We start from the raw sequence: 24,084 nt of genomic DNA, 5'->3' as shown, positions 1-24,084 counted from the left end.
TCCTCCATGTTGATGTATTCACTAGCCCTCCGAAGCAGCTGGTCGAAGTCCTTTGGTGGTTTTTGGATGAGTGAGCGAAAGAATTTTCCCTTTGTAAGTCCTTGAGAAAAGGCACTTTCCAAGATCTTCGGGGTGGCCGATGGGACGTCCATGACCACCTAGTTGAACCTCTTGGTGAAGACCATTAATGCTTCTTTGGGCCCTTGCTTCATAACGAACAAGTTAACGTTTGTCTTCTGGTAACGGCGGCTGTTGGCAAAATATTACATAAATGTCGCTTGGAAATCCTTGAAGCTGTGGATTGATTCGATCGGCAGGCGTCTAAACCACCTCTGCGCTGATCCAGAAAGAGTGGTGAGGAAGACTCGACACTTCACTCCATTGGTGTATTGGTGGAGTGTGACTATGTTGTCGAATTTGATCAGGTGCTCCTCAGGGTCCATCGTCCCCGTGTATTCCCCGATCGTCTGAGGCCTATAGTGAGGAGGAGAATTATCGATTGATCCGCTCGGGAGAGTCGTCGAGTCAGGGTGCCTTGCCTTTTCATCCTTCCCGAGCCAACACACTCTCTTAGGAGGATCCTTGCGTCCTCTCCACTCGGCCTTATTCTTCGGATGGTGTGCGGAATAGCGCCTGATGAAACGGGATCTGCGCGTTTGGCGGTTCTTGGGAGTTGCCCGTTGGCCTGTAGTTCAGCCTCTTGCCAGAGTGGTCTTCTGCTCCACTTCTTTGGTCGGCTCGTTGCCCCGCCAATGACGCTGCCGTGTTGTTCAACGCTCGACAGTTGGCTGCTGCTTCTTATTGCCGCTACACCAGTTTAGCAGCTTGGGCGCTGATCAGCAACTCTAAATCTTCTTGGCTCAGTGTCACAGTCGTAAGTCGTCCATCGTCCTCCATTTTCACATCTCAGATACAAGTTAAATTCCCACAGATGGTGTCAAGTATGATCCTGTCCAAAAATGATGAAGATAGCTGGCTGGGGATATAGCTCTGCGGTTGAACGTGTGAAGACTTTACTCTGCTCTGCAAAACCAAGAACGTTAGTGTCGGGTCAGGGAAGGGTCTCCAGTGTTGGCCCTCCGATGCTCAAGTCAGTCATCGATAACAATAAAGAATAAAGAGAGACCTCCTTTATATAGTGGTCTTATAGCGTATATACACCTTTTCAAAGCGTGCACATTTTCCCATTTTTTCTATGAACAGGGTGTGTAAATTCCTGATGTGACAGTGGGAAGCTTCCATTGTACGCTTTGCCTACTGATCATGTTCTGTTGTCAGCGGCACAAACTCCTAAAAAGATACAATGAGCTGTAAGGGGGGTCTCACTGTTAGCCGAGCGAGAGACGCTGGGTCGGGACTCCTCGCTCGCTCGCTCGAAATAGTTCTCCTCTTGGGCATATGACTCAGTAGATCATCATCGTCCGACCAGACTAGCAATTCGATCGAACTAACCTTTATAGTCGCCTTGTTCAGTAGATTGCCGCCCTTCGTCCGTCCAGACAAGTGGTCCGGTTGAACTAGCATTTATTTGGTCGTCGTAGCTGTGAACATCTTGTTTCCTTTCTCTGATCGCCGAAGTATCAAGGCACTACCTTCGTCCGATCGGACGAGTGGTCTGGCCGGACAAGCCACTAGACGACTATTTAATTATGAGACCTTCTTTCGCAGAGTGGACAGCCATAGCCGCTCGGTATTTTGAGGTCCAATCGGCCTGTTGCCACCCGTTCGGTCGGCTATGTTAACTTTGACGCTCACGTCGGCCGTTCTTTTCATCTTTGACCCATCCTCAGTGGACCCCTCTTTGTCGCCGTATCAATAATCAATATTATATTTTAACATAATTATAATTATTATTGTTATAGAATTATAACCGCGGTTCTAACTGTAGCTACATAATCATAGTGACATAATCTCATAATTGTTATAACGGTTGAAAATAAAAATACGTTTAAAGTAAAAATATTTTTTTTAAAAAAAGATTGAAATGATGATTATTATAATAATAAATAAATAATGTCTTTTTTAATTATTCTATGAAAAAGGATGTCCTTTTTTATTCTTTGCCCGAGTTTTATTATGCTTCATTATCAATCAGATTCGAATTCCTTTCTTTCCATTTCAATTTCAAATCTTTTGAGTTTGTTTCTAGATTCTTTTCCGCCCAGGTTAGGTTTGCCTCCCAGAATTTATCAATATTTATATTTCACATCTTACGTTTAAAAATATCGATAATATAAAAGGTAAAATCCAAATATTTACTCCATTTTTTTACTATTAGATCCAGAAAATACCATAAGAAAATATCGAGATCAGAGACAGGGGGATCAGTGCAGCGGGATGGGGCGATCGCCGGCCGGTGGGAATCGGATGGCGGTGGAGCTTCCTCTGATAGTCTCCCTCAACTGCATCGAGAACCCGTCCTTGGAGCGGGAGGCCCTCGCCGGCGCAGCAGCCGTCGAGCATGTCGGCCTCCCTGACCTCTCCGGCGGTCGGATCGAGTCCGCCTCAGCCGTCCTCATCCACTCCCTCGCCCTTCTCCCTCGATCCGCCCAGCGCCGCCTCCGCCCCTATCAGCTCGTCCTGTGTCTCGGCTCCCAAGACCGCGCCGTCGACTCCGCCCTCGCCGCCGAACTCGGTCTCCGCCTCGTGCACGTCGATGCCAACCGTGCGGAGGAGATCGCCGACACCGTCATGGCACTCTTCCTTGGCCTCGTACGCCGGACTCACCTGCTCTCCCGCCACTCCTCGTCTTTGTCCGTTTCCGGGTGGCTCGGATCCATCCAGCCGCTGTGCCGGGGGATGCGCCGCTGCCGCGGCCTCGTTCTAGGCATCGTCGGGCGGTCAGCCTCTGCCAGGTGTTTGGCCACTCGGAGCCTCGCGTTCAAGATGAGCGTCCTCTTCTTCGATCTCCATCATGAGGTATTAACTATCTTTGCTTATCATGCATTCTTGTGAGAGATGATATCACTTTGTCATCTCTCCCACACCAAACTTGCAGTATCGTGCTTCGATGTATGCTGTTCCTGGCTAAATCGGTGTGCTGGAACCTGTACATTTTATTTATTACCAATATGCAGGAGCAACTTCGCCCTCTGTAGTTAGAGGAAGCACTTCCTGTGTTTTAACAAAAACAGAAAAATGTTGAGCTGATAGGCATTTTTGTGTATCTGAATACATTCGAATCCAACTAATTAAACTCAACGTCATTGCTTTTTCAATTAACTATCAGAAGTCTTAGTCTCAATCTCATTCTAATCTTGTAAACATGCAGGTGAAAGGGAAATCTGTAATTGCATTTCCTCCTGCTGCTCGAAGAATGGACACACTCAATGATTTGTTGGCAGCTAGTGACCTTGTTTCACTTCATTGCTCGCTATCAGATGATACAATTCATATGCTAAATGCTGAATGCTTGCAGAATATAAAGCCAGGTAAATATGACTGGTCATATTCAATAGTGTTCCTGTCTTTTCCATCATGTGACTTGTTCTTGTATTTGTTCCATGCTTCATAATTAGTGAAATAATTTTGATGCATTTCTAGCTTTTCCATTGATAGAAATGGATTTTTTTTTCCCTCAGGAGCATTCATAGTGAACACCAGTAGCAGCCAACTAATAGATGATTGTGCACTAAAGCAGCTCTTGCTTGATGGTACCATAGCTGGCTGTGCATTGGATGGAGCTGAGGGGCCCCAATGGATGGAAGCATGGGTATGAACATTAGACTTAGGGTATGAGTTTTTGTTCTCCTTTCATGTGATAAAGTCCAATGGTTTTTTTTTTTCTTCTTCCGAGTGACAAGCATGTGAATCTAGGACCTATCAGGCAAGCATATTTTTTTATGAATGAGATTTATCAGTGGTTACATTCACTTAATATGTCCTTTTGATGGTTCTAGGACCTTGGCTCAGTGTGAGCAAAATACTGTTATAAAAATTAAAAATCATGTAATATGAGTAATTTATATGTCTTCTCTTTAGTACACTAGGAGTCCAATAGGTTGGAAGAGGAGCATAGAATGTTCATTATCTGGTCCACACTAAAAAAAGAGTGAAAACAAGAGTTCATTTCTAGCATAACTGATGGTTTCTTTATTACTTGATATGGAGCTCACTGGGGTAGCTTACTCACTAGGTTGTGCATGTTGCCATGGCTGGGAAACAATCATTTCTTGACAATACTTTTGGCAAGAATGGTTACTAAGATTATTGGTATTTTGGCTTGTGATGCAATCTGTGGACCAGCTATTGGTATTGTGGTTTTGAGAGGAAAAATAGAGTACCTTTTATTAATGGATAGATGTAGTATAAATACACAAGGTATTACCTAAAATAAAGCTAAACTAATTGCGTGATTGATAACTAATTACATGGAATAGCTATAGATACAAGATATTAACATCTGTAGCAGAATATTAGAATCATCCAAATTAGGATAGTTTGATTTTCCACACTCCCCCTCAAACTATGCGATAGATACTCATTAAGCCAAGTCTTAGATTAAGTTCAATGAAGGTGGATTTGAATAGAGCCTTGGTGAAAATATCCGCAACTTGTTGATGAGAAGGGACATAGTTCATCAACACACTCTTATCTTGTATCTTCTCATTGAGAAAATGCCAATCAATTTCAACATGTTTTGATTGATCATGTTGGACAGGATTCTTAGCCATTGCCATAGTTAACTGATTGTCACACATCACCTGTACAAGACCTTGAAAACTAATTATGAGCTCTTTAACAATCATTTTAACCATATTCCTCCACAAACGCCTTGAATTAAGGCTCGGAGTTCTGCCTCAACACTACTACAAGCAACTACTGACTGTTTCTTGTTGCGCCAAGTGACCAAATTTCCCCATACAAATGAACAATAACCAGATGTTGGCTTTCGATCACTTTGAGATCCTGCCTAGTCAACATCTGTAAAATTTTCCACAGATTGATTTGTCGTTTTCTTAAAGAAAAGTCCTTTTCCAGGTTCTCCCTTCAAGTATCTTAAGCTTCTATGAACAACCTTCAAGTGATCAACTGAAGGATTGGTGAGGAGCTGGCTAACACGACTCACTACATAGCTGATATATGGCCGTGTGTGAGTGAGGTAAATCAATTTACCTATTAGGTGCTGATATTGCTCCCTATCAACAGTTTCGTCCTCTGTTCTAGCCTTCAATTTGACATTAGGATCTATAGGTGTTTTCGATGGATGACAACCACTCATACCAGTTTCACGAAGCAAGTCTAACACGTATCTGCGCTGAGAGACCGGTATTCCTTGATAAGATCTACCAACTTCCATACCAAAACAATATCTGAGAAGTCCTAGGTCCTTCATCGCAAATTCCTTGGATAGGATATTTTTAAGTCGTTTTATTTCCTCTTCATCGTCTCCTGTGAGTACTATATCATTGACGTATACGATTAGAATGGTCACCTTATCATTTGGGGTGTTCTTAACAAACAATGTGTGATCGACTTGGGATTGATAGTAGCCTTCTAGCTTCAGGACCTTGGAAAACCTCTCGAACCATGCCCGTGGTGACTGCTTGAGTCCATACAAAGATTTCTTGAGTTTACATACTTTCCCTCATGTCTGACCATTCTCAAATCTTGGTGGAATTTCCATATATACTTCTTCAACTAAATCGCCATTCAGGAATGCATTTTTCACATCTAGTTAGAATATTGACCACTCTTGATGTACGACGCAAGATAGGAGAACTCTTACGACATTGAACTTGGTAACTGAAGCAAAAGTCTCATGATAGTCAATCTCATAGGATTGTGTGAATTCTTTGCCACTAGACGTGCCTTAAATTGATCAACACTTCCATATGCCTTCTGTTTCACAGAAATAAGTCACTTACATCTAACAACTCTCTTCCCAGGTGGTAGTGGTGTGAATATCCAAGTTTCATTCACCATTAGAGCCCAATATTCTTTAAGGACAGCAGTATGCCATGCAGGACTTTGTTGGGCTTCAAATACGTCTCTAGGAATCTGGATTTCGTCTAGTGTTGACACAAAAGCTCTAAACTTCTCTGAGAGACTGACATATGACAGATAATTTTGAATTAGATGCATTGTACAGGATTTGGTACCTTTCCAAAGAGCAATTGGTCGATTCAAATTGAAGATAGAATTATCTAGTGATTCAGAATCCACGAGCTCTGACTGAGGACTAATTGCTGGTTCAACCTGTGCTATTTCGTTTGTCACTGGATTCAGAGTTGATTCTTGGTTGTGCTTGGTCTGTTCCAGGCGTTTGTAAATTTTAATAGACTTATTTGAAAGATTTAGATGACCGGGTGGACTGTCGGAAGGCTGAAGTTGATCAGCTAAAGGAGATTGGTCGACCAAAGGAGGTGGTTGATTATCCTTAGGTGCCTGAGACAAAAGCGGCAGAGTGTAGAGAGGACCAGTTCTAATTCTGAGTGAACTTCGGAAATGGAGAAGAATGGACGTCTTTAGTGTAGAATTTTTGGGTTGTAGGCGAGAAGCATTTGTAACCCTTTTTATTCGAGGACCTAATGAACATGCATTTAATTGCACGTTCATCAAGTTTACTTCTGTTATGAGGGTAGACATGGACAAAGACAGTACAACCAAAGATTTTTATCAGAATTTTCGAAACAAGATGAGAGTTTGGGTATAGGTGGACAAGGGCTTGGAGTGGTGTTTGGACGTTGATGACATGAGAAGGCATCCTATTTATCAGATAGGTTGCCATAAGAACAACTTCACCCAAAATCTTTTTGGGGCATTAACTTGAAACAACATGGATCGAGCTATTTCTAATATGTGGCGATTTTTGCGTTCAACAATTCCGTTTTGTTATGGAGTTTCTACACAGGAACTTTGATGTGCAATGCCATGGTCATTCAAATAAGGACCAAGATTGGAATTAAAGAAGTCACGGGCATTGTCAGACTTGAAAACTTGGATATCTGTGTGGAATTGGTTTTTAATCATTACATGAAAATTTTTAAAAATGTTGCTGGTTTCAGATTTATCTTTCATAAGGAATGTCCAACTTATTCGGGTATGATCATCGACTAATAGTAAGAACCAATCAGCCCCAGTGAGATTTGGTATTTTATTGGGATCCCAAATATCCCCGTGAATAAGGGAAAATGGATGAGATGGATTATATGGAATAGGGGAATATGTGCTACGAGTATGTTTAGAGAGTTGGCAAACATCACACTGAAATGAATTTGGTTTTTTACTAACGAATAGTGATGGGAACAGATGCTTTAGTTACATAAAATTTGGATGGCCTAATCGATAGTGCCATAACATAATGTCACTATCTTTATTTGAATGAAAACAAGTCTTAAGATACTTAACTGCCTGACACTAAGAGTTGAGTTGTGTACCAATGAGAGGATTGTTTGCTTTGAAGAGATATAATCTGGAATAGATTAGCACTGCCAATCATTTTTCCGGAATCCAATGCCTGAAAAACATAAGATTGAGCAAAAAATTTAGTCTCACAATTAAGGTAAGAATTAAGTTTACTTACAGAGAGTAAGTTACAATCAAATTCTGGGACATATAACACATCTTGAAGGGTAAGAGTGGGTGTTAGTTGTACAATTCCTCTTTCAAAGACTTTGGATTGTGACCCATTAGCTATATGTACAGTCTGAGAATCATAATATAGAACAAATGTAGTGAATAATCTTCTATCACCTGTCATATGGTCGGCGGCGCCGAGTCAACTATCCAAGAGGAGGATGGGTGTTGATTTGTTACATGAAAGGCAAAATGGTCAGTACCTTGAGAACCTTCAGTGGTTGCTGTAGTGACTTGGACTGTATTGGTAGTGACTTGAGACTTGAAGATTTGTATGAGAGCATCCATTTATTCCTTGGTGAAGGGAGATGGTTTTGGTGCATAAACAGTAGTAGTATTACCTTGATGGTCATACTTTCGCGTAGGCTTCCAATGCAAATCCCAGCAAGTCTCCTTATAGTGGTCTGGTTTCTCACAATGTTCACACCGTGGGCGTCCTCTTCATGGAGTAGGATTTTGAGGCTATTTTCGGGCAGCAAGAGATGTGAATTCTTCTGTGGTAGTGGCTAAGGCAGAAGACTCAGACAAAAGTGTCTTGGTTGGAGTTCCCATCACGATCCTTGTCCTGCTTTCTTCACGACGAAATTCAGAAAATACCTCTCGAAGATTAGGGTGAGGTTTCATGCTGAGGATTCGGTCACACACGTCATCGAGAGACTTCTTTAGTCCCCTAAGAAATTTGAATACTCGTTTAGTTTCAATAATCTTCTTGAAGTATGCAGCATCTTCAGTACACTTCCACTCATGAGATTCAAAATGATCCAATTTTTGCCAAAGCCTTGTCAATGTCGATGTGGAGAAGAAGGCAGTGACTGATTGATCAGCTTGGTGTAGGTCTTGAAGAGCGCTTTCGGCGTGGAATAACTCTATGGTGTTGTCGCTGGTTGAGAATGTTTCACGGGCAACATCCCAAATTTCTTTCGTTGATGAATAGAGGAGAAAGTTCTCTTATTTCGGTGATCATGGAATTGACGAGCCATGACATGACAAGATTGTTTTATGTTTTCTAATTTCTGATATTTGGATCATCAGTAACAAGTTCGATGGCTGCCCCCATGAGATGGTCATCGTGATGTTGGCCGGTCACAAAGATCATCATGGACTGGGACTATTGAAGATAATTGTAGCCATCGAGTTTGTGACCGATGTTAAGGGCAACGGAGGAATCAACTGGTGTTTGTGAACTGCTTGGTATATGGGAAGAAACATGAGGGTTTGTGACAGATGAATCACTAGAGGTTTGGTTGGAATAGGCCATGGAGACTGAGGTGAACGATTAGAAGGAGAAAGGGGCACTGCCGTTGCAGAGGAGAAGACAACATCGCTACAGAGGAGAAGACAGCATCGCTACAAAGGAGAAGATAATGTCGCTGCAGAGGAGAAGACGCTGGCACTACTGAGGAGAAGACAACGTTGTTGTAGAGGAGAAGACAACAATGTCGTTGCAGAGGAGACATTGCAGTTTAGGCCTGCAGAGAAGAGGATGTTGCAGAGAAGGAGAAAGGGGCGTTGTCGCTGAGGAGAAGACGCTGACACTGCTTAGGAGAAGACAACATCGCTGTAGAGGAGAATACGACGACGTTGTTGCAGAGGAGACGCTGCAGTTTAGGGCTGTAGAGAAGGAGAAAGGGGCGTTGTCGCTGCAGAGGAGAAGACACTGGTTGCTGAGGCGAAGACAATGTCGTTGTAGAGGAGAAAACGCTGGCACTGCAGAGGAGACGATGATGCCGTTGCAGAGGAGACGCTGCAGTTTAGGGCTGCAGACGTTGGGCAGAAACAGCGGGTCTTAGGTTTACCTAGGCTCTGATACCATGTGGTTTTGAGAGGAAAAACAGAGTACTTTTTATTCATGGATAGATATAGTATAAATACACATATCACCTAAAATAAGAAGCTCAATACAGAAATCCTAATTACAAGGAATAGTTATAAATACAAGATATTAACATATGTAGGAATATTAGAATCATCCAAATTAGGATAGTTTGATTTTCCACAAGTATTCTTTACCTGCTGTTACTGCATAATTGTTGCTAGAATTCTCATTGTCATCACATCTAGTTACAATCGCCTAGTGTCCTTCATCACACTTTTTATATTGTTTTTCTCTTAATTAAGCATTTTATGATATTATTTTGACACCTAATTGTTCACTGTTTAGGACATAAAGATAGGACTTGAAAGAGCCTAAACTAAGAACTAAAATACTACACATCTCTTTTATATCATAATATAACTGAAATTTCAGAAGTTCACAAACAAATGTACCTAGAAAAAATTTGTTCATAGGATGCTTTCTTATTACAACATATGATTTACTTCCATATGTTTCATGCAAAATATTTTTTAAGCAAGAGAGGAAAACATTTTGAATGAAAGTAGGCTCTATAAATTGTCTTTGAGTTGAAGCCTGCTTGTTGACATAAATGCTATAATGAAACTTGAATCAAGCATGACTAAATAGGTTGTACTAAATCGTATACACATCTCATGCTAGGAACTAAGTCGTATACATTAATGCAACGCCAAAATCAAACCCTCCAATCATGTACAAAGTTGGGACAAGATTGATGAAGTAAAGGGAATATCTATCTCAAACAGATTGAAACTGGAATATTTTATTAATCTAAAGTTAAAGAATACATTGTCACTATAACTGTTTTATAAGCTTAACTTTAACCAAACTAAAAAAGAAATACCACTAATTGGGAAAGAGAATAACTCCAATTAAACTACTATCAAATTAAAAGTCATCAATTTTTTGCACATACAATAGGACAAATATCAAAATCAATTATAATTCAAAAATTAAATTGATTTATAATTGCATCAATATGGCCTTGTACATTAACCAAACTAAAAAAGAAATACCAGTAATTGGGAAAGAGACTAACTCTAATTAAACTACTATCAAATTAAAAGTCATCAATTTTTTTGCACATACAATAGGACCAATATCAAAATCAATTATAATTCAAAATTTAAATTGATTTCTGATTGCATCAATATGGCCTTGTATAAAACTCAATGAGGGCATATGATTCATGTAACTAATCTAGATTTTCTGGACACACTTGGCTTCAGATATTGATGTTGATTTATATATATTCACTACAAATTTATATTTTATTTTAAATTTGTTGGAAAATTGGTTTTAAACCAATTAGTGTGAATGGGAAATCACATGGATTGGTGACATGAGTCAATCTGGATCGTCATATTAAGATGGACAAATCAGATTCATCCAAATGAGAAGGCATAAGTGCCCCTTCAGATGACTTAATCTCAACCATTGATTTCAAAAAGAAGGCATCCAAATGAAGAGGCTTGTGTCTCTTGGGAAGGGATGCAATCTAGATCATCCGATTCAAGTTGGATAGATAAAATCTAATTGATCTAAGAGGTTCTTGTACCCCTTCATTTGGTATAAATAAGATCCCTCACATTCTTATTCATTCATTCCATTCAAACCAAAGCAAGCATTACATTCCATACTTGCATTTGGAGAGTTTGAGAAGTTTCTTCGGTTCAAAGGTCTTGCGATTTACAGAGCTGCTATCGCAAGATAAAGTCGTATATTGGGAGACGATCACCTTGTGTGGGACAAATTTGTCTTAAAGAGATAGAGTCCAACTCTAACCTCGACTTCGCCCGGCTCAGATTGCACCAGCATCAGATCTAACAATTTTAATACGATTTTTTTCGTGTAATCTTGATGGATTCATCATCGACAACTTCTGTTCCACCGGGGCATGACGAGAAATTGGAGAAGTTTATAGGTATCAATTTCAAGAGGTGACAGTAAAAGATGTTTTACCTAACCACGTTGATTCTTGCGAGGTTCTTACGTGAAGATGCCCCTATCTCAAGGTGAGATTGATAAAGAAAAGAGGGCGACATATGATGCTTTGGGACATAGTGACTTCTTATGTCGAAATTATGTCCTCAATGGCTTGGACAACATGTTATACAACGCGTATAGTCCAATGTCAACTGCAAAGGAGTTATGGGAATCTCTCGAAGGAAGTACAAAATAGAAGATGTCAGATTGAAGAAATTTATCATTGGCAAATTCTTTGACTTCAAAATGATTGATTCCAAAACAATGACGACTCAAGTCCAAGAGTTGCAGCGGATCCTACATAATCTGCATTCCGAGGGCATGGTAATGAATGAGGCCTTTCAAGTTGTTGCAATAATCGAAAAACTCCCACCTCTATGGAGGGAATTCAAAAATTATCTAAAGAACAAGCGAAAGGAGATGAGACTTAAGATCTGATTGTAAGATTGTGGATTGAAGAAGATAATCGTAAGCAATTAGAATCAATAAAAAAGCATATATTTGCAAATAAATATGTATTGCCAAAAAAATAGTCAGTTCATAAGTAGAGGCTACATGGAAGATGGTCTATTCAAAATGAATGTAATAGTTGTACACCGTGACTTCAATGACAATAAAATTATAAATTTTACTTATTTGGTTGAGTGTTCTAATTTATGGCATGCTAGACTTGGACATTTAAATTTTAACACTTTTCGATGACTTGTGAATTTAAATTTATTGCTAACATTTAAATATTTAATGTTTATCCAACATATAAATGTGAAATATGCGTTTAAGCTAAAATGACAAAGTTATCTTTCTATGTGATTTAAAATTTGTGCAAACTAGAGGAGGCAAAAAGTACTTTGTTATTTTCATCTATGATATTGTTATGTGTATCTATTGAAAGACAAAGATAAAGCCTCAGAAGCATTCAAAAATTAGAAGAATGAAGTTGAGAATCAAATTGGTCAACGAATTAAAAGAATTTGAAGTGATCAAGGAGGAGAATATGATGATCCATTTGATGAATTTTGTGTAGAATCTGACATTATTTATCAAACCACAGCTTATTACTCTCCTTAATCAAATTAGATTGTTAAGCGTAAGAACGAACTTTTAAAGAAATATTGAATGCTGATAAGTTCAGGCTTACCCTAGAATTTGTGGGGGAAGCTATTTTATCGGCAACCCATATTCTTAATAAAATCCCTTACAAAAAGAAAGATAAAACTTCTTCTGAGTTATGAAAGGTCATAAACTTTTTTATAAATATCTAAAAGTGTGAGAGTGTTTGGCTAAGATGGAAGTGCCTAAGCCAAAGCAAGTCAATAGGACCAAAGACAATTGATTGCATTTTTATTGGATCTGCCAATAATAGGATTGCATATTGATTTTCGGTGCACAAATTCTTGAGGTACGTGTTGGAACAACAATTGAATCAAGAAATGCTGCATTTTTTGAAGATATCTTTCCTTGCCAAGAGACGAAAGAAGGAAGCTTAAATAAAAGAACTTATGAAATTGCGAATATAGATAATGTTGGAAATAATGAAGAACCAAGACGCGGTAAGAGGGCTAAAATAGTTAATTCATTTGGTCTCGGTTTCATGACTTATGTGTTGAAAAATGAACCAAAGACAATAAGCGAAGCCTTATCAAGTCCTGACGCTCCCTTTTGGAAAGAAGCCATCAATACTGAAATACTTAGGAATTGGTGGATATTCTATCCGGAATCAAGCCTCTAGCATGTAAATGGATTCTAAAGAAGAAATATAAGGCTGATGGAACTATTGATAAGCACAAGGCAAGACTAGTGGCAAAGGGATTCAAACAAAAGGAAGGTCTTGACTTCTTTGATACCTATCACCATTAACGAGGATTGCATCCATTCGAGTACTCATTGCTATTGTTGCAATACATAATTGTGTGTGCAAACTCGTGAAGTCACCATATGAGTTAAAACAAGTACCAAAATAGTGGAATGAGAAATTTGACAAAACTATGATGTTAAATGAATTTAAAATAAATGAGTGCGACGAATACATATATATCAAAGGCACACCTATATATGGATGATATGCTCATCATGAGTAGTAATTATGATATAATCATAACTACTAAGAAGATGTTGACCAAGAATTTTGATATGAAAGATATGAGTATAACGGATGTTATACTCCAGATTAAGATTGATAAGACATTAGATCTAATTATCCTTTCACAGTCTCACTATATTGAGATAGTACAAGTAATCCAACTGATGACCATTGAAAGACTTAATAAGGGTTGTTAAATATTTAAGATACACCTTAAAGTATGGATTATATTATACAAGATATCCAGCAGTATTAGAAGGCTATTGTGATCCAAATTGGATATCTGATAGAAAGACTCTAAATCAATCAGTAGATATGTATATACCATTGGAATGAAAATCCACGAAACAAACGTGCATAGCTCGATGAACTATGGAATATAAGTTTATAGTCTTAGATAAAGCCGCAGAAGAAGCTGAAAGGCTTCGTAACTTCTAAGAGGACATCCCATGTTGGGCAAAGCCAATGCCTGCTGTGATGATATATTGTGATAATCAGTCGACAATTGTAAGGGCACAAAATAAGATGTATAATGGTAAGTCACGATATATTCATCGACGACATAATACCATTAGGTAGTTGATCTCTAATGGAGTTATCTCTGTCAATTATGTCAAATCGAAAAATAAATCGATGGATCCATTTACAAAAGGTTTGAATAGAGATTAAATATACTGTACATCAAGAGAAATGAGATTAAAAATTTACAAACAAGAATATTCATAGTGATAACCTAGCCTTGTTAATTGGAGATCCTAAGATCTTGGTTCAATTAGACAACGAAGTTATGGATTAGTTCTCCTCTCATTCCTAGGATGGAAAAGTGTTACCTACGATATGTAGTGAGGTTAAGTTATAAACTTTTCATGACTCCTATACTTGTAATAGTAGAGTATGGTAGGATACTCTTTACAGGAGGTCACCTATATAATTATGAAGACAGGAAACACTTATGAATTCAAGATATTGTCCATAGCCAAAACGAACAAAACAGTGAGAACTATAATGAAGTGAGAAATGTTATTGTGTAGGTATCATTGTCTTGGTTTACATGAACGACTAAGTAGTTAAAGACATCGCGTTCACTAAGCATACTAGTAAATTCGATGGTACTCTATTACGAAAGGTTCAAAGCCACAAGCTACCTCTCTTGATGATGTACTAATATTTTGATTGAACTCTCCTTAGGTGTTAATATACATGCATGCATTAATTTTCATTATATGGGGGATTGTTGGAAAATTGGTTTTGAACCAATTACTGTATGAATGAGAAATCACATGGATTGGTGACATGGCTTAATCTGGATCGTCGAATTAAGGTGGACAAATCAAATCCATCCAAATGAGAATGCATAAGTGTCCCTTCAGATGGCCCAATCTCAATCATTGATTTCAAAAGGAAGGCATCCAAATGAAGAGGCATTGTGTCTCTTGGAAGGGATGTAATCTAGATCATCCAATTCAAGTTGGATGGATGAGATCTAATTGATCAAAGAGGTTCTTGTACCCCTTCATTTGGTATAAATAAGATCCCTCATATTTTCATTCATTCTATTTCGAAGCAAAGCAAGTATTGCATTCCATACTTGCATTTGGAGAGTTGGAGAAGCTTCTTTGATTCCAAGGTCTTGTGATTTGTAGTGTTGCTATCGTAAGATAAAGTCGTTATATTTTGGGAGACGATTGCCGTGTTCCGTGAGCATTATGTGCGGGGCAAATTTGTCTTAAAGAGATAAAGTCCAACTTTAGTCTCGACTTTGCCAAAACGGTATTATATCGTCATTCTGTCAGATCCAACAAAATTTACATTGTGTTATATGCATGGGGGAACATTAGATATTAACTTTTTATTATTCATATTCAATATGGATTTATACTATTTATTCTAAGTACATCATATTTATGGCTTCATATGATGTTATTGGGCCGCATACCATATGAGATCAAATTGGTGACTTCTTGTTATGAGTTGCTAATTTTGTGTTTTGAATGGCCTATGGGTTAACATGGGATATCTCTTATTTTATTATTACAATCTATACTTCTAAATTTACATTTTCATTATAGTTTTATAGTTGATTGTTTTCTTCTAAGTATAAAATATTTATTTCATATGAGATCATTATCGGGCTAGATACCTTGTGTCATCATATTGGCTAATGACTTACCTATGAATTGGGAAGCTACTTTCCCAATCTTATATTATCCTTTTAGCTTTGTTGGAACATAGTCATGTCTACTAAACACAATAAAAAATTATCATTTTAGAAAGAAAAGTTCAACAATGATCTCAATGTATCTCTAAAGCTTAAAGGGAAGTTTCGCAAAACAATGTATATATGTACTATGTTATATGGAGTTAAATGTTAAGCTATAAAATGAACACATGAGCAGAATATGAGTCATAGAGATGAGAATGTTAAAGTGGATGATGGATATACGAGGATGGATAAGATAAAAAATGAGTGATCATGGCAAATACACACAAATCGAGTGAGGAGGAGATTAAAGAAAACTTTGGCAACAATAAAACATGATAAAATTCATTTAAATATAAATGAAAATATATCAGAATATCTAGCCCAATGACCAAGGAGGATCCATATAACCAATCCTACTTAATGGAATAAAGGATTGGGATAAAGTTTAGCACAACAAATAAACTTGACCTTGTTTGCACAAGAGGATACATAATAGGAAAAAGGGGGTTAAAAGGATGGATATAAAATTGAAGGGATTTAGAAGGTTTTCTCTATTAAGAAAAAATTTGATCTTTCTTGGTAGGTGAATGGAAACAACCTAAGTTGAATTATTCTACCTTCTACCTCTCTATTATTATAATCAAATTTGTACTCAAATAAGAGCATCTATCTTATAAAACAGTTTTTGGGTTTGACAGTAACTCCTCCTCATTAGCATGACAACAACTGATGAATAAGTTCAAATACAATTGCAGGTAAGAGAAATGCCAAATGTATTGATTCTTCCTCGCAGCGCTGATTACAGTGAAGAAGTTTGGATGGAGATAAGAGAGAAAGCAATCACCATATTACAATCTTTTCTCTTTGATGGAGTTGTACCAGAAATTGCTGTATCTGATGAAGATGAAATAAGTGAAATAGGATATGAAGAAGAGCAGTCCAAGAAACATGTAGAAGAAAGTCCTTTGCAGGTTCAGAATCAAGAGCCACAGACAGATGAGAGCCATTTGAGTTCAGAGTATGCTAAGACAAGAAGTCTCCATAAATTGAATGAAGCCCAAGGTTCAGGTACATCTCATAATTCTGGTCATAGGCCAGAAGGAAAGCGTAGTAAATCTGGCAGGAAAGGTAAGAAGAGGCCTGCTCACCGCAGATCACAGCAGAAGTCAGATGAATTTTCAGCAGCGGAAAGTGATAGTAAATACATCTCGCGTCGAGATGATGACACAGCTATAAGCGGAAGAGATCAAGTATTAAGTTCCAGTTCTAGGTTTGCTTCTCCTGAGGATCCTAAAATCAAGCAAATGTGTCTTTTTGAACCGGTAATGGAAGCCAAGCCAGGGAAAAAAGTTGCATTAATAACCGATCTTTGTGATAAATCAGCTAATCAGCTGAAAGAGGGGTTTATTGTGGCCTTGCATGCAAGAGGTGATTCAGGATTTTTTGTGGCTAGACAAAGAATTCCTGGTGGTGGCTGGTTCCTTGATACAACTACTAGTGTCACAAAAAGGGACCCTGCAGCACAATTTATTGTTACGTTTGAAGGCAAGGTATTCATCGGAATGTAAAATATTTTTTTAATGTATTTATGTGCAACCTTTCACCTTCCTTGATAAGAAAAACATATCCAGCTTACCAGCTGTTATTTATCCAGGAAGTACTTGGATTGCGATCTTTTGCTGCTGGTGGTAAACTCTTGCAGGTGATTGTGCCTAACTTTTAGGAATATTGATTGTATCCAACTACTGAACTAGTGTTATTGTTACACTATGATATTGTTTGACATTGTAGTACCTATCATACACACACCTCTGTCAATCCCTGTAGGTTCTTTTTTATTCTAATTTTCATTGTACTTGATCTCTTAATTCAGGAGTCCTAGCTTTTTTGATGGGCGCATGCCCTGAAAGAAAAATTCCTCCCATTCCCTAGTCACTTGGCAGTCGGCTATTAGCCAACCCCATGATTTTTCTCCCTTCACATAACTTGAGAACGGATTGTAAGGGATGCCTAGGGTGAGCGTAATTATCTTTTGCTTCTAGCATTTTAGCCAAGATATTATAGTTACGGAATATTCTGCCTTTGGTACACCAAGGTCTATTTCAATTCTAATTCAGTGCTTACAATGTATCTATTATGTCAGAACCAATCAGTCTTCATCTACTAGTAATTGCTTTAGTGGTCACTATGCTTCAGTAGTCAGCTACAATAATCCATATATCTGCAGTGTTCTTTCTGTACTTTCTTAAATGTTTATTTGTTTTATGTAGGCTGATTTTGATTATATGATATTACAAATTTTCTTGATTCCTATTATTTTTCCCTAGTTTATATCAATATTAGCAGCCTCATCTTTGTATGTTATTTTTTAGATGGATTACTTAGGCTTGCAAGGAAAAACGGAATGAACAATGACGTCTATAATTGAGAGAATTTCTTCTTGAATAAAAATAATTTCAGTGGCTGAATAAGATCCATATTACCAACCTTGGGATTCATGGTGTGATCATGCTGCTGTCGTCACTAATGTCAGAATCTGAATAGATTTCTTTAAAATTAAATCTAATGATTGATTTGAACAAGGGCTATTGCTCACATTCAGTTGTTCTTCACGTTTTGATAAGTGGTTTTTGCATGGATCCATAAAAGCCAACCAAAGAGAAGCATGACAATGTGGCTTTTGGTTGTGACCCAATGCATCCACATTGAAGTTTAGATCTGGTATGGTTTGCCATTATAGCAACAAATTGTTAACTTGGAACAAAAAACTTAATTGGATCCTCATCCTATGTATACTGATTAAACCTAAATCTAATTACAGTAGTTCTAAATTTATTAGAACTTAATATTACTAACTCTGTGAACTATTTTTTTTTAAAAAGAAAATTACTTCTCTTTATTGGCACCATGTCCGGTGCACTATGCTCAAGTTAGCTTGTCAGTGGATATGTAACAATGGTAATCCTTATTATTTCTGCTACATAATACTTCCACTAGCTTTACTTTCTATTTATCATGTTTCTGCTGTCAGATCAACAGAAAAATGGAATTTATATTTGCGAGCCATAGTTTTGAAGAGAGGGAGAGTTGGACACTGGAAGGTTCAGTTCTTGACCAGTGCAAGCTTGTCAATAATACAAACCCATTGGTATGTGATTTTCTCTTATCTTTGTGAACGAGATCAAAATACACTTGTGATTGATCTATTTGTAGCTATTGCTTTTGTAGTTACGTGAAACATGTGCATAACAATGGATATTTCACTTCACTTTCCCCAAAGTTTATCATTGTTTTCACATCCCTTTCCAAATTTAAACATATCAATTTACTGCTAATAGTTAAGTACATTTTATTTCGTCCTTTTTTTCCTTTCTCCTTGATCTCTAAAAGGAAAGTACCTTATGTCATGCTCGCTAGGGTGGAACAATCAACTCCAATTTTCAGATGGACAATTTTTTGATGACATGATCATTCAATTCCACTTATTCTGTAGTTCAAGATATGGAATGTTTTGTTCTTCTCCTAAATATAATTTTATTTGTTATTTTTAGATTTAAAATAAAGATAGCTAAGATATAGATTGAAGGGGAGCTTTGGTGTAATATTGAAGTTTTTGTCATGTGACAGAGGTCACGGGTTCAAGTTTTGGAAACAGCCTCTTGCAAAGTAAGATAAGACTGCGTATAATAGACCCTTCCCTGAACCACGCATTGGTGGAAGTTTCGTGCACCGAGCTGCCCTATAGATAAGATATAGATTGAAAAAAGCAAGCTTAGACGGGTTGAGTTGAATGGACTAGGTGGGCTCTATGGGTTGGATGGAGTGGCAGATTTATCAGGGCAAATAGAGTGGACGGGCTGATGAACTTATTGGATCAAGCGGATAGAAGATTGAAACGGCTCGAACTGAATGGGTGGGTTGGATGGGCTGAACCAATCAAGCGAGATAGTTGGGCTAGTGGGCTTATCAATCTGGGCTAGTCAAATTGATGAGCGGGAGGGAGTCATACAGACTAGATGGGCGAAATGTGTTGAGTCATTCGAACTGCAAAATGGGCTGAACAAACCGAATTGATTGGTGAGCCCAACAAATTGACTACTCAAGTGAGTTAAGCCAACTCAGTGGACTGAGTTGATGGGGCTGTGTGAATTGGAAGAACCAGACATACTAAGTATATCTGCGGAAAAAATTGAATGAGTTGAATATAGACAAATCATTCACGTTATGATACCATTCTATTGCAATAAAAGAATGAAATAAATTGGATCATTTTCACTTATTTATTCCATTCTCTTAAGTCTTACCTGCCTGCTAAACATAGCTTTGATTTACCAGACTAAGATGAAATAATCCTTTTTTTCCCTGATTGATTGATCGGGAATTGAATGACCCTTGTTACATTTTTGGCTTTTCTAAGGGTATATATTTTGTGGTAGGGGAGTCTTACTGATTTTGGATTGTGCAGGCTATCTTGGACGTAAGCATTGAGATCCTTGCAACTCTAAACGAAGATGGTGTTACTAGATGTCTCGATTGAAGTATATGCCTGCTGCCGTATGCTTGACGTGAATCTATTCATTCTTCTATTTGGATTGTTTAGTTTGTGTATTCGGATGCAATTTTGAATGCATTTGCCCATTATGTGTTCTCAGTTTGTAGGGATGCGTTCACAGCTAAATATTGTGTTAGAACAACATCAAAATATTCACTGCTAATCTTGCTTCTAAATGTATGTATATTTTCTCAACAGCTACAGGCATGCAAATCTATATCAGGCTTTGATCTTCACCACGTATGTTGAATCACTGCTCATCAGGTTCAAGTAATGAAGAACTTTTATGAATCCCTGAAGGTTCAACATCATCATCGTCACAATCAAATTCTAATGCTCGAGTATGTTCCTTCAACCCTAATACCTCTTCAACACCAGCACAGTTTCATCAGATATTTTATGGTAACATCATCCAGTCAATTTTATCTTTCTGGTTATCTCGTTGCACATTTTCTTTCCATCATCCAAGAATATCACTCTCCAAGAAACATATATTTTCTCGGCCTGATGGATTCGGAGATACACGGGTTGAGTCAAGTAGGTAAAGTAAATTGAATATACTACAACAAGAAGAATTAAATTTACTGAGTATTTATTGATTGTCTTAAATATGCCGGATTTTTTTTAATAGGTGCAATTTTAACTTTGGACTGACTAAATGAAGCAATTAAGAAGAAGAGATTGGACAAGTTAAACTAGATGAGCTTGATTGGCAATTGGCAGTTAAGTGAAATGGATGTGTTGAGTGGGGTAAGTTGGCTAAGGGCACAAGGCACGAGTTGATGAGTTGAGAGGACTTAATGGATTTGGTTTGAGGGGTCTTGGCAGCTAAGTTGGCTAACTGCCCTAGAGGTTTGGCGGACGAAAGTAAGCCGACAAGATAGGGCACAGCACACAACCATCCAATAGAACGAGTCAAGTGAACCACAAAATAGGATGGGCGTAACAACTTGGTCGAGCTGTAGGATAATTCCAGTAGGCAGATGAGTGACTCTGGGGATCAAGCTGATTAGATGAAATATTATTGATGAAGATGTCTTATACAAATTATTTCTTATCTATTACTGATATTATTTCTATAATATAAAAAAAACATAAAAACCATTTATTACACGCTATTTATCAAATTAGAAATCACATTTCTGTTTATTATTTAAAAAAATCCTTGAAAAAGATTAATGATATCTGACCCTAATATTCCAGATTTGGAAGGATGTTCAACAAGGTAGTTTGGTATCCTGACCACAACCAACATGGAAAACTTCAACACAATAAAGTTTGCTTTAGTCGTATGACCAACGTGTCAACCAGAGTTTGCATCTCTCGTACAAAGGAGGATCAAATTATTAATACACAAACAAGCAACATTCCGGTAAAGAGTGCATGAGATCATCCAACTTGTTCATACGAGATTAAAGAGAGTTAAGCATAGCCCCTGTCATGACATTCACATCCCAAGCGAATAGTTGCCGCCTGAGATTTTGTAAGTTGTCTCTACAGATATGAAAGGGAAGGCATAGAAATGGGTCAGTGGGGTTTCATTTTACATGCAATACGATCATTGAAAGTGAGATCGATCATCTCATGATGAAGCACAAGTAGAAAACAAAATGATCTCATCTCTGAAGAACAATGAGATAAAGAGCTAAACGTGTTTTAACAAGCCATGACAGTATAAAGTTGTACGTTCAAAAGAAAAATACACTATCGATAGCATTCATTGAATTGGTCAATTAACCATAGAAAAGGGTTAGATTTTCTTGCATGTGTCTGGACTCTGGAACCTAAACCACTTCAGGATTTCAAGCCTCAGCAGTTTGACCTGGTTGGCGAAGGCGATACTTATCCAATCAGGATGAGCAGAAGACCACTGCAGTTGGTTGATTTCAGCACCTGCCGCGTAGACCAGGATAGGATCCATGCCTTCCGGCGCCACTGAGGTTGTCGCCGCCTCCGAGGAAGCAGACACCGTAGCGGCCGCCGCCGGCAATTCCCAAATTAGGACTAGGACATCGTCCCCCACAGCCTCCTCTTCCTGCTCCGGTTTAAGTACCAAACGATGAAAAAGGAGGAAGAAGAGGTCGTGTCCGGGTTAATCACAACCAACTCGGTTTGGTTCGTAAACCGAAGCGCGAACCGGAAAGCACGTTGACGGAGCAACTAGCTAACGCCGTTAGAAACCCTAAACACGCCCGTCCTGAACGATAGATATAAACTCGATACGGATAGAAGCGGCGCGACCGAGAAGCCTGATTCCACCAGAGGAGCAGAAGCGCTGCCGGCGAGATGGGCCGCGTCCGGACTAAGACGGTGAAGAAGTCCTCCCGACAAGTCATCGAGCGCTACTACTCGAGGATGACCCTCGACTTCCACACCAACAAGAAGATCCTGGAGGAGGTGGCCATCATCCCCTCCAAGCGGCTTCGCAACAAGATCGCCGGGTTCAGCACCCACCTGATGCGCCGGATCCAGCGCGGCCCTGTCCGCGGCATCTCCCTCAAGCTCCAGGAGGAGGAGCGCGAGCGCCGCATGGATTTCGTGCCGGACGAATCCGCCATCAAGGTCGATCACATCGAGGTCGACAAGGAGACCCTCGACATGCTCGCGTCGCTCGGCATGCCGGACCTTCCCGGCGTCGAGAAGCAGGCGGATGCCCCTGCGCCACCCGCCTTCCCGTCTCGCCCTGGTGGTGGTGGTGGTTATGGCCGCAGGCCATGAGGTTGCGTTACATCCTTCTAGCTATGAGCTCGCTTTCCCTAAATCCGCATGGTTGGAGAACGATTACTACTTTAGCAACTTAAAATTTATGATTTTGTTTACCGAAGTCGATCGATCGCAACTTCTAATTTTCATCTAGACCTTTTTCGAAATGCAGTTCCGTTTACTGTTTCAGTTTGTTCGATGTCTCAACTTTCTGATAGTATTTGGAAATTCCCCTTTGCTACTTTAGTTTTTTCAACTTCCTGCTACAGAAACGCAATGCTCTTGAATTGATTTGATTGTTTAATTGCCAATTTTTAGGATTTAATCATATGCAACTTCAATATTTGGTCCCATTTAAGATTTGAATCACATTTCATTCTCTTTGATTTCTTCTCTTTCTTTGCTCCCTTTAGTGTATGATTCAGAATAGGAAGAGTTCTTACGCATAACAAATTTGATATTTAGCTTGATATGAAATAAAATAAAATGAGCTTAAACGACTGTGTGCTAAATTCGATATAAAGTTTGTGAATGGTTTTAAAAAATTTCAAACATTCATCGTGATCACATTATTTTATTTTTTATTTAAATATTTTTTTAAAAATCATATATTTATGACATTATTTATAATTATTAACTCTGATTTTATATTTATTATTACTTTTTAAATTATTCATATGAAAAAAAACTTAAAATTATTAAATAATTTATAAAAGCTTTAAAAATTAATTATTCTTACTTTAATTTTTTCTTTCAAAATATTTTTAAAGGAGTGTTAACAAGATTTGAAAGGAAGCCTTGATGCATCATTAAATTTGTTGTGATTTAGAGATTATTTGTTGAGGTTGTGAAAATAATCTCTTATAATAAGATTATATGTATAATACTCATTTTTGAGATTTCGAATTGATAGAAGTTTTGTGTATCACGTTTGATTTAGATATTACTGGTTTGGGTTGCGAAAATAATCTCTTATAAAGAATAATCCGACTACATATATACTCATCTTTGAGATTTCGTATGGGTGGAAGTTGTGTATCAAGTTGTTGTGTGATTTAGAGATCACAAGTTTGAATTGCAAATTTCATGCTGTCTTTTAAAAGAGTTAAAAGATTTTTTACAATACA

The 24,084-nt window shown here is 38.2% G+C and overlaps 2 protein-coding genes across 2 annotated transcripts; both read left to right on the top strand.

Annotated features, from left to right (window-relative positions):
- Positions 1 to 2,281: 2,281 nt before the first annotated feature.
- Positions 2,282 to 20,449, top strand: LOC121984603 (C-terminal binding protein AN-like). Its single transcript, XM_042537612.1, has 7 exons — positions 2,282 to 2,919; positions 3,272 to 3,431; positions 3,582 to 3,712; positions 16,458 to 17,252; positions 17,357 to 17,404; positions 18,734 to 18,850; positions 20,168 to 20,449. The coding sequence occupies exons 1-7, from the start codon at positions 2,338 to 2,340 to the stop codon at positions 20,237 to 20,239; spliced, it is 1,905 nt and encodes a 634-aa protein (XP_042393546.1). The 5' UTR covers positions 2,282 to 2,337; the 3' UTR covers positions 20,240 to 20,449.
- Positions 20,450 to 22,468: 2,019 nt separating this feature from the next.
- LOC121984604 (40S ribosomal protein S17-like) lies at positions 22,469 to 23,213 on the top strand. The gene has a single exon (XM_042537613.1). It carries the CDS (start codon positions 22,541 to 22,543, stop codon positions 22,970 to 22,972), a length of 432 nt encoding a protein of 143 aa, XP_042393547.1. The 5' UTR covers positions 22,469 to 22,540; the 3' UTR covers positions 22,973 to 23,213.
- Positions 23,214 to 24,084: the final 871 nt, after the last annotated feature.

Source organism: Zingiber officinale, chromosome 5B (assembly GCF_018446385.1).
Source record: "Zingiber officinale cultivar Zhangliang chromosome 5B, Zo_v1.1, whole genome shotgun sequence".
Taxonomy (NCBI): domain Eukaryota; kingdom Viridiplantae; phylum Streptophyta; class Magnoliopsida; order Zingiberales; family Zingiberaceae; genus Zingiber; species Zingiber officinale.
The sequence above is the reverse complement of the archived record's forward strand: the minus strand, read 5'-3'. Positions and strand labels throughout refer to the sequence as shown.

What these genes read in the sequence shown, in the direction of transcription:
- LOC121984603 (XM_042537612.1), top strand. Translation starts at nt 2,338, where the DNA reads ATGGGGCGATCGCCGGCCGGTGGGAATCGGATGGCGGTGGAGCTTCCT. An exon ending in TCTTCGATCTCCATCATGAG is followed by an intron (nt 2,920 to 3,271) that starts GTATTAACTATC and finishes GTAAACATGCAG; the next exon opens with GTGAAAGGGAAATCTGTAAT. An exon ending in TTGTTACGTTTGAAGGCAAG is followed by an intron (nt 17,253 to 17,356) that starts GTATTCATCGGA and finishes TTATTTATCCAG; the next exon opens with GAAGTACTTGGATTGCGATC.
- LOC121984604 (XM_042537613.1), top strand. Translation starts at nt 22,541, where the DNA reads ATGGGCCGCGTCCGGACTAAGACGGTGAAGAAGTCCTCCCGACAAGTC.